We start from the raw sequence: 11,689 nt of genomic DNA, 5'->3' as shown, positions 1-11,689 counted from the left end.
CATTACTTAAATAACTTGTTAACTGGGGCCTTTCAATGATTTCTCGGAAAATCTCTGGTTCTTAAGTATTACATTGTCCTCAATGGTATAGTTAAATTGGGACACCCTGTATTGGGCTTCCCCACTGCCTCGGATGGTAGAGGATCTGCCTGTAATGCAGGAGATCTAAGTTTGATCCCTGGATAGACCAGATCCCCTGGAGAAGAAAATGGCAACCCACCCCAGTATTCTTGCCTGGAGAATTCCATGGACAGAGGAGCCTGCTGGGCAAGAATACCCGAGTGGGTAGCCATTCCCTTTACTAGTCTCCCTCAAACTAAACCTTCTATACAAAGATCTTCTATACCTTTATTGTGCCACTCAGAATTTCACTCAATAAAATCTCTATTTTGAGAAGCATATATTGACTGTTTCTTATGCAGCCTTAATCCTAAACAAATAAGAAACAAACTGAAACAGGGACTTTTGAGACAGTAAAACTTGCTGCAGGTAACTTAAATTTCTGGCCTGCTTTAGTAAAAATTCAACAGCTTTCCTAAATGGAATATCTGCCATTAGAGTGACAGAGGATGCCAGAAAATACTTCAGCAGAAAGTACAAAGAGTTTATGTGTATTTCTCAAAGTATAACCAAACACCTAAACAAATACAATTAAATGACATACAAGGTTAAAGAGAATACAAGATATATAGAGTATTTAGTATTTCCAGTCAACTTAATATTTTTTAACTTTTGTTTTTTTGGATTGATAACATTCCTGATGCTTACAGAAATGTAAATGAAAAGTAATTTAGAGCAAACTACCGCAAATCCTGTTAATTGCACGCCTTCTGAATCTCTCAAACCCATGCTTTTCTCCATCATCACAGTCGGTGCCCTCATCAGCACAGCACCAGGGGCACCTGAAGATTTTCCAAGCAGCATGAGTGACATGATTTTTTAAATCCTGCATCTAAATCTGATCTGCCTAGGACGATACCACCAGTCAAGCATCAGTCATAAAAGTTCTCATTTCCTGTTTATCTTTCTCCTACTTAACAAAACTACAGCGGCGCACTATGCTTACATACAGAAACACCCTGGGCGCCGGGGGCCGATCAAATTACCAGCGTGGTGCTGAGAAAGAGAATGGCGCCCCAGAATACCCCAGCTTTTCACAAGTGAGGTGGCTCCCATTGCTTTGCTTTCAACGACAGCTAGGGGAGACTTTAATGAGGTTATCAGATGACACATCATACAAAACGTAATTTTTAAAGACAGAACATCAACTGATTTTTGGCAAACAACTCTGAAGGAGTTAAAAGAACTGAGTGACAGTGCTGCATGAAAAATACTTCCATTTGCATCTATTTCTTTATGTGGACAACATTTGCAGCACCACTACCTCCGCTGAGGTCCTAATCTCTTGCTTAGAAAGATACCCAACCTGGTCTTTCCAACGCTTATTTTTCTTTCTTTCTAATGCACTCTACACTATTCAGGTATCTTTTGAAAAAATTAAAATATAAGTACATGGGAACTTATCATTAACCTACGTAAGATCTTCCACAATTTTCCTCTACTATCAGATTTTTTAAAAAGAAAAAAATTCCAAACACCCTCATCCTGGTATTCAAGGCCTCCCAATATTAATTATAACTTACTTCCCTCTGGCACCCTTAGCTCACCCACGCCCTCCTTGCAATTCACCAGGGCCCCAGGCACAGGACATTACTCGCCATGCCCTTTCAACTCAGAGGATTCTCTGACTGGATGGCCCTCCTCTCTCTCTCCTCTGCCTGAGAAACTCGCACTCAGCACTCAGAGCACATCACGCATGCCATGTTCACGGAGGAGCGTTCTGGACTCCTCAGAATGAGAGGCACTATTCATTCTTGGACAATCATTAATGGAGCATCCATTCTGATTTTTAGAGATACAAAGATGAATAAGAGAAGGGACCATCACAAGTCTTGTGAGGACAGAAATGCTATCTGACAAATTATCATACACTGCTTATGCTTCTGCCAAGAAGTTCTGTCACTGAGCTGGAGGAACACATGAACAGATGACTTGATAGGAGAAAAGAAGTAAAATGGGCACTGACAAATAAGTCCTTTTGTCACAAATAATTTAACACCAGTAGAAATCGAGCCGACTCAATCCCAGGTCTGTCAGAGTTCAAGCTTAAGACAATGTTAAGAATGTGGGCTCAGGAGTTATGCTGTCAAGTTTAGATCACAGATATACCACTTACCATTTTACAGAACATATTTCACTTTCCTAAGCTGGTTTTTACTCAGCTATATAATGGGTGTTATAATAATGCTAATACCTCAGAGCACTGTTCCATTAAATGAGGCAATGCACATATAATGTGTAGCCCAGGGCCTTGTATGGAGTAAACATTCTATATAAATGTTAGCCCTTTTAATTACTACTAATAACTATTGTGATCTACTATCTCAACACATTTTCTGTTATATAACATTATAAATTATTCTGAACCTCAGTTTTCTAGTTTGCAAAATGGGGAGACTGTCTCATATGTAATAAGTCTTGCATTACCCCAGGCACACAATAAATACAAGAAACTGTATTTTCTCTACGCATGTTCAACCAAGATACTTATATATACAAGTTATCTCCACTTAGGATAAACCTATGCAGTGGTGCTCAACCTTGAAATTATCTGAGGAACTTTAAAAAATTCGGATGCCTGGGTACCCTATCCACAGACTGATTTAATAGGTCTGGAAGTACAGACACATTAAACACTCCCGAGGTGACCCTAAATGCAGGCACAGGTGAGAGCCAGGGCTAAGTCTATGAACTTTGCTAAGTTAGCAAAGTCTATGAATCTAAGTCTAAGATAGCAAAACAAGACATCAGGCAACAGCCTTAACATGCATGCACACTCAAAGAGCAGTCAATCATAAGCTGAACACAGCTGGTTATTTTTGTTTTGCCAGAAAGAGGAAGGAAGAGCTTATCTGATTTTTACATTTTAAAAGATTTGCGCTTAACAAAGATAAACTTTGAAAAATATCAGGCATTTTCTTAAAGAGTTATTTGGACTAAAAATAAACTTACTTTCTTCTCTTACAAGTCTCCCCAGATTTCTGCATATTCACTGAGGAGTAGATTTTTTAACAAGCATATCTTTTCATTATGCTTTCCTCTTAAGGAATCACTGAGCTGGTTTTTCAGAACTGAAAACTGTCATCCCGTTGTCCAGGACAATATTCAAGTCAGCTAACAAGTTTGCAGAGCCTGTCAGTGTCCAAGGCCACACCCTAGAGAGTACCTTGGGCGCTTCTTTTCTTAGAAGCAGCTTTATTAAGATGCAATTTAGACACAAAACACAATCAGTTAAGTGTAAAATTCAGTGAGTTTTGATACATGTATGTACCCAGACACGTGACAAATGAACAGCTCCCACCACAACCATCACACTGGACAATGGTTGTTACCTGAAAGTTTCCTGTGCTCCTGTGCAAATTCCCTCACCTGCCAGGATGTGTGTGTGCTATGTCACTTCAGTCGTGTCTGACTCTCTGCGACCCCATGGAGCCCACCAGGCTCCTCTGTCCATGGGATTCTCCAGGCAAGAATACTGGAGTGGGTTACTATGCCCTCCTCCAGGGGATCTTCCTGACCCAAGGATTGAACCCACATCTCTTAAGTTTCCTGCATTGGCAGGGGAGTTCTTTATCACCAATGCCACTTGGGAAGCCCAAACCACTCATCTTCTGGATTTCATTTAGAAAGAATCATAAAGCCTGAATCTTCTGTGCCTTGATTCTTTCTTTTTCATAAAGCTTGAGATCCATTTAGACTGTTGTGTGTGTTAGTTGCTCAGCTGTGTTCAACTCTTTGAAACCGATGAACTATAGCCACTAGACTCCTCTGTCCGTGGTATTTTCCAGGCAAGAATACTGGAGTAGGTAGCCATTCCCTTCACCGAGGTATCTTCCTGACCCAGGGATCGAACCCACGTCTCTTAAGTCTCCTGCATCGGTAGGCGGGTTCTTTACCATCAGAGCCAGGAAGAACCAGTAGCTTAATCCTTTCCACTGCTGAACAGTATTCCATTGAATGGATTGATGACCCACAGTTAGCTTATCCATTCACCAGCTGAAAGACACTTGGGTTGTTTCCAGTCTTGACTATGATGAAAAAGCAGCTATGAACATTTGAGTTTAAGTACTTGTGTGACTATACACCTTCGTTCCTCATAAATAAACGTGTAGGAAGGGACTGCCAGATCAGCTGGTAGGTGTATATCTAACTTCATAAGACGCTGCCAACAGTTTTCTAAAGTGGCTGAAATGTTGCACACTTACCAGCAATGTACACTGTACCACCTCCTGTTTCACCACATTTCTCCAACACTTGGCATCACGTTTTTAACTGCAGCCATTCCAGACGGTGTGTTCTGGTGTAGTTTGGTTCACTGTAGCTTTAATTTGCATTTCCCTAATAACTAATGTTGAACATCTTCTCATGTACAATTCATGTATCTTTTCTGATGAAATATTTTCAAACTGTTTTTTCTACAAGTTGTCTCCTGAGGTATTTTGTAAATATTCTTCTCAGTCTATATGGCTGGCCTTGTCATATAACATCATTCTTAACATCAGAGTTAAAAAATAAAAATTTAGTTGAATGAAATTCAATTTATTGACTTTTTTCTTTTAAGCTTCATGGTTTTTAATGTGCTCTCTACAAAAAAATTTTCCTAACCCCAGAACACACAGATTTTCTTCTCTATTTTCCTCTAAAAGTTTTATAGTTTTACATTCCAGCCTAAATAAATTCCGAATTAATTTTTGTGTATGGTGAGGTAATAAGGGTTGAAGTTCATGTTTTACAGATACACATCCAGTTGTTAAAAGCAATATATCTTTTCCCCATTGAATTATCTTGCCCTTTCGTCAAAAATACGTGTGGATCTTTTTCTGGATTCTATTTTCTATTCCACTGTTTTTTATTTCTATACCGATACCACACTGTCCTGATTACTGTAGCTTTACCCTAGAACTCTGAAATCAGGTAGTTTAAATCCTTCAACATTAGTCTTCTTTTTCAAAACTGTTTTTCTGCAAGAATGACTGCTAGAATTTTTACTGGGGTTGCATTCACTTTATACACTAATTTGGCAAAACAGTCTCTTCACAATAATGGTTAAAGAACCTTTATTTCAATTTAAGGCTTTTATTTATCTTCAGTTTTATAGTTTTCATCATACAGGTCTTGCATATATTTTACCAAATTTATCCCTCAGTATTTCATATTTTTTATGTTATTACAGAAGGTATTATTTTGTAAATTTCTATCTCTGTTGCTAGTATATAAAAATGCAACTAATTTTGCAAATCGACTTTGTAGTCTGCCATCTTGCTAAGTTCACTTTTTAGTTCTATGAGCTTTTTTGTAGATTCCTTCCTTAGGATTTTCTACATAAAAGATAATTATCTTCCGTGAATAAATATTATTTGATATTGTTTCATGTATCTGTTGCTGGTTTTGTTTTTTTCCTCTGTGCCTTGTTTTGATAGTTTCTACTGTCATATTGTCAAGGTTGCTGACCTTTTCTTCTAAGTGTCACTTCAGATATAGTATATTTCATCTCCAGAAATTCTATATGGGTTTCTCTTTCTTTTTTTAAAAAAATATATATATTCTACTTTTCTCTCATGTTGTTTTCTTTTCCTTCTTGGATATATGTGGTATTTATAAACTATACCCATGTCTGGTAATTCTAACATCTTGTCACTTCTAGGTCTTTCCTGTTGGCTGGCTTTCCTTTTATGTATGAGTTGTATTTTCCTGTCTTTCTACACATCTTGTAATTCTTGACTGGATGCTGGTCACTATGAATCTTACTGTCTGGTGCACTGGTCTGTTAAGTCCTTTCAACAGCGCTGGGTTTTGTCCTGGAGCTCAGTTAAGTTACTTGAAATCAGTTTGGATATTTTCAAAGTTTGCATTTAAACTTTTGTTAGGGCAGTCTAGGGCAACCTGGACAGTCTAGTGCTAATTTGACCCCACAAATCAGGGGACACAATTTTGAGGCCTCTTCTCAATGCCTTGTGTATTACAAAGTCTTTCTACTCTCGCTGGTTTGGGAGCATGAACTGTTCCCAGGCCTGTTATTTCCAAGACTTTTTCTGCCTATTCCTTTCTGATTGTTCTTTCTCCAATCTTAGGTAGTTTCTTCACATACATGTACAGATCGGTACTCTGTCAAAAGATTCGAGGAGACTCCCTGCAGCTATCCCAGAGCTCTGTCCTTTGTCTTTGTGTAGTTACCTATACTCTGTGGCCTCCCCAAACTCTGATCTCTCTCTTCTCTCCTCAGTGAGACGTCCAGGCTTATTGGGGTTCCACCTCCTTGCACCGTGGCCTGGAAACTACTGCTAGACAGCAAAGCTAGGACAATCAAAGGCTCACACCATGTTTGAGTTCCTCCTTTCTGGGATCACAGTCCACCAATATTTGTTATCCAATGTCTGAAAACTATTATCTTTTATATTTTTTTCCTGGATTCATTCTCAATTGTTTTTAGGAGGAAGGGTAAATCTGATTACTGTTGCTCCATCTCAGCCAGAAGTGGTAATCCACTACTTGTTGATCCAAGCTCCCAGGTGATTCTAATGTGCAGTCAGTTTTGAAACCCACTACGCTAGTGGCTTTAATTTCCTTACCAAAAAATTTCTGAGACAGCACACGTTTTTCCTGAGCTGACCAGTCGTGATGACACCTGGAAGCCTCTGTCCCCAAACTGCCATATGATGGTTAGCTGATACATTCAGAGAACTTTTTATCCAAAGAAATGCCAAACAACTACTTTACAAAGAAACTGAGAAACCATTATTCTCTGGAATAAGGTTTCATATGGACATACTTCTGATATAAGATACCACAAAAGAATGCTTTAAAGCATGGGAGCAGGAATAAAATAATTTGAAAAAAATCAGTCTCTTCCTTAGTCATTCCAGAAAAACCCTATCTTTTAAAAATTTTTGCCTTACAGAAACCATTCATAAAAAGCACGTTCAACAGGAAAAGTTATATAATCATCAACCAAAAAATCAGTCACAGAAATTTTACTAGTGTGACCTTCAATACACTGAACCTTGTAAATGAAATTAATTAAAATACACAGGCTCCTGTATGTACAGAGAGGTTTCTTCCCATCGTTCCAGACATTCCTCTGAAACTTACCCTTTTCCAAGTAAGACCTTGGGGCCCACGGTGGGTCCTCTTCAGCGTAAGGATCACTATACTCAACCACGGCTGCCTCTTCTTCTTCGTAATCTTCTGGAGGCGGCGGCGGTGGTGGGGATTCATCAAAGACTGGCTCTTCCACAGGTGGCGGTGGAGGTGGTGCATCTGAAACTAAGAATGTATCAAGCTGGTACCAAAACTACACATTGTGCAAAGTTCACTGTTTCCTATCCAAGCACCTATGTTCATGGAATATAAACCTAGACCTGAAAATAATAATCTTTTAAAAAAAAATGAGTAGGCAAGAGAAGTGTCCCCACAACTACACTGTGTCAAATCTCCAAGTTGGACTTCCTCCTCCCTTTGGGTCAGTGCTGATGGATGGTGAACAAAGAATAGCCAAAATGATGATTATCATTAACTAAGCTTCTGGACTCTGTTTATGCTAATACATAATCCATTCTTTCAAAGAAAGATCAGTACAATATAGTTTGGCTTTACATTATATCCGAGGAGGCGTGGTTACCAGAAATATTAGTAATTTAGATATTTTAACCATATTCCCTTTATAACAAATTATAATGAGTCCAGTGAACAAATTTTAATAATCTGCCACATTCCTCTCAATGAATTTCCTTAAAATATTTTTTTTTTTAACCAAATTAGTGGGGTGGAAATCACAAACATCTCTGGGTAACTTCATCCGAGAAGATATTTGTGTCTGTTTCATTTTACTTTTATATGTACAGAATTTCAAGTAATTCAGACTAACTTATGACCCAGTGATTTAAAATATCTGAGTTGTGTTCTTAGAGAAATTTGCTTCCACAGTTCAGGTATCAGAATGCAGTAATGTCTAAAAGATCATCTCCAAACTCTGGGAACCCAAGGCTTTCAAAATGCTGAGTACATATTTGAGCTTAGCTTAACAAAATAAACCGAATGAAGCTGCATTTATTCATCAGCGGTCCAATTTTAATGAACAGTATTAATGCTTATTTATGAAATACCAGTTCTATTTCCATGAAATTCTCTGAGCAATCGTCTTTATTTTCTCTCTTTTATCTAAGCTGAGGGATTGAATTAAATGGATTTTAAGTCAAATGGATTTTAAAATATGAAGATCAGCCATACCCACATCATACTCTGTTGTGTTCCAGTATTCTTCCAATCTGCAGTGCCACTCTGAACTCATGACCTGTCTACATTATGAATCTCAAAACTTTCTTTACTCAGTAAAAATAATCATTTTAGTTCTAATGGGATTTTTAGTAAATAAAAAATATAGATACATGATTTTTGCATATACTTTATGGACAAATTACATGTCGTTATGGTAAGAATCAATAGTATATCCTAGTTGCATTTATAAGGTAAGGTGATTAAACAAATGCACAGAAACAAGGATCCAAAGAACTTTGCCTTTCAAAACAATCACCTTGAGAAATTATACCAGAAAATTACTCAAAGATGCTGCCACTGCTCCTTTTTTCTTAAAACTGCCTCAGAGTCAGTGTAATAAAACTAACATAAGCTACTATCTTTTAGTTAAAATATTCCAATTACTCAGCACTTCATAATACATTATTCATTTAATCTTTACTTTAATCTTTACCTTGGGAGATGGTGTTTTTAATCTTCATTTTATAGATGTGGAATCTGGCTTTCCAAGATTAAGTAAGTACTCCTACAGTAAGTAGAGGAGCAGGAATTTGAACTCCAATGCCTCTTATCTTAAAAGCTACACTATGATGAGATCAATTCAATAACTTTAAATTCATGTTTCATTATTCATTCAGAAACATCAACTGTAAGCCTACTATGGCCAGCTATTATGCTCAGCACTGAGAATACAGCAGTGAGCAACAGTCATGGAGACATGGACAACCAATCTTCCGTTTGCAGTTAAGTGCAGTCAGCGCTTCAGGGCATCATGGGAAACAGCACTAGACCAAATCTCTTACGTGGGTCAGGAAAGGCTTCCTGGAACCTGAAGGATGAGGAAAAGTTAATGGCCTAAGATGGGGGTAGATATTTCATGTCAGATGTAACAGAAACAAAGGTAAGAAAGCAGGAACCCTTCAAAAGAGCTGATCAAAGATCAGTAGAAAGAGGCCTGAGGAAGCTGAGGAGTACTAAGCAGAAAGGGCCTTATAATAGTCTGACCTCTCTCCAAAGAGCAATGGGAGCCAGAGAAAGGTTTAGGAACAAGATTACAGCTGTACTACTTAGCCCAGTATAACTGGTTCCAAATAATTCCAGGCTTCTTCCAAACATCAAACTTAATATAAATATCTGCTACCAGAGAGTATCTTCAAAATAATGTACTTGAAAGCTATAAAGATAATTCCAAAAGATAGGTATATATCTTTCCAAGGTGAATGTTTTGAAGAAGACAACATTCATTTGAATGTCTAAGTCGCTATGTCTATAAAATCAGTCCGGGCTCACCTTACATACAGAGTTTCTTGTTTGTATACATTTTGTAGGTGAGAAAATGTATACAACTATGGAAAGAAATGAGAAAAGATCATCCTAAAAGGTATTCACACTGTGGGAAGTATTGGAGGCGCTCATGGGTACCATCCAATAAACAGAAGTAAAACAGACTATTTTCAGAAATTAGCAAACAGAGATGCAAAGGTACCCGAAAGAGAACTGAGCCCTCAGGCCAATACGACTGGATTATAACCAGTTAAAATACAAGAAAGAAATGTATCGATAAAAAGGGGGCATTTATTTAGCTGTGGAAGCACACACACAAAAAAGGAACTAAAAGTGTCTGCTACGTGTCAGATGCTTTTCTAAATGCCAGTGAAGAAAACAAGCAAAAATCCCTGCTCTCATAGAGCTTCCATTCTAGCACTGGCGATGCTCGTTTCCAAAGGAGCAGGAGTCTTAAGCAACAGAATGCCAGTATTTCTGCCCCACTGGTGAGGCCATCCCTGTTATGAGATGTAGGCACTGGGCTACATCAGCCTGATGACATTATCTCTTTTATGAGTGTGATTCCTCTAGTTCAGATTTCACACCCATCGTGCAACCTTTTGATTGTGCCATGCCTCCTACATAGACTACTCACAAGAAGAGAACTCATCTATCATACAGACTATGTTCACTGGTCCCTGTAACAACAATTCCTCACTAAACGCTGATACGGGTCTCCTGCTTTGTAGATATCAGTCTCCTGAGCTTCCATTTTAATGCTTCCCTAGAAGAAAACTCAACCTGTCAATAAAATTAGTTATCTGTTCCTGCATCGCTCAGCACCGGACCACAGGCCAACTTAAATACATTGCCAATCTATGCGGCATCTTAGGAGACAGACTGACAATTTGGTTCTCTGGGACCCGCCATGGCATGGTTCATCTTTACACCTGGAATCACAGGACTGGAGAAAGATTCTCAGGCCAGCCACAAAACCCTAAAACTCCAGAGACAGCCCAAGCGTCTGAGCAATCCAGAGAGAAAAAGGTGGGCTGCCTGGTAACTAAGAGCATCTCCTCAATTAGATGTGATTTCTCTTTTTACACGTGCCTTATTTTACGTTTGTCTTATCTTCACTAGCAGACTTTAAGCTGTTTGAAAGTAGAGAATTTCATCTTCATTATTTTATCATCCATACTAGTGGCTCATACAGTGAGTGACTTGTTCATAATAACCAAATATCTGACATACTGGTGAATGAAGGACTATTCAGCCAATCATATATAAATGACATTTTACACCTATAATCTGATCTACAGCATAAAGAAGACATAAACTTACTATTTTCTTGGACTCTGGCCACAAATCCCATTAAAGGTAACTGAGGAGTTACCTGTAGGATGGAGGGAGGAGGAGGAGCAAGAGATACTGCAAAAACAAAAAAGGTGTGGAGGATAAGGGGTAAGGGCAAGTCACATTAAAAGGAAAGGATAACACAATAAAACAAACATACACGGGGGAACCACTGTGATCAGCATTTTACAAGCAGTCTTAAGGCGCTCTTTTGAGGGATAAGTCATTAACACAAAACAAAGTGTTAGGGAAGTTTTAAAAGCTTACAACAGGAAGCATTTATATATACCCATCTATTCTAAGATACAACGGCAAATTGTCTTTTCATACAATAGCATGTCTTTTCAAAAAAAGAATTTCTTCAGATTACCATGAGTAGTTTGGTTTTCCAAATTTTACCTTGGAAGTTACAAGTTTAAATGTGCATCAATACAAGGGAAAAAAGACCATTACATGCCAGCCTCCCAATTTCATACTTTTCATTACTTCATTAAACAGGAAAAATTAATTGGTAATTAAACAAATATTTACTTACTTCCCATTAAGGGGCAAGCACTCTGCTAAGAGACCAATATCAAAGCCATTCCCTGTGAGTCAAGGTTGTATCTTTACAGTTTCTCATGGTCCCAATTCATACCACCTATTTCAGGGACATTTTCACCGTGACCCTACAGAAAAATGCTCGCCTCATTCAAAT

The 11,689-nt window shown here is 38.2% G+C and overlaps 1 protein-coding gene across 14 annotated transcripts in view; it reads right to left on the bottom strand.

Moving 5' to 3' along the window:
• The window catches only part of ABI2 (abl interactor 2), a 105,999-nt gene that overhangs the window by 5,110 nt on the left and 89,200 nt on the right, over positions 1–11,689 (bottom strand). For 6 of the 14 annotated variants that reach the window (XM_055573168.1, XM_055573172.1, XM_055573174.1 and 3 more), the window contains 2 exons: positions 10,981–11,067; positions 7,210–7,383 (listed from right to left, as the gene is read on the bottom strand). In XM_055573168.1, the coding sequence (XP_055429143.1) occupies positions 7,210–7,383; positions 10,981–11,067 (261 nt within the window). The remainder of the gene's footprint in view (positions 1–7,209; positions 7,384–10,980; positions 11,068–11,689) is intronic. The other 8 variants (XM_055573171.1, XM_055573175.1, XM_055573181.1 and 5 more) reach the window with 2 other exon arrangements.

This window comes from Bubalus kerabau, chromosome 3 (assembly GCF_029407905.1).
Source record: "Bubalus kerabau isolate K-KA32 ecotype Philippines breed swamp buffalo chromosome 3, PCC_UOA_SB_1v2, whole genome shotgun sequence".
In the NCBI taxonomy this organism is placed as follows: domain Eukaryota; kingdom Metazoa; phylum Chordata; class Mammalia; order Artiodactyla; family Bovidae; genus Bubalus; species Bubalus kerabau.
This window is presented reverse-complemented; position numbering and strand designations above follow the sequence as displayed.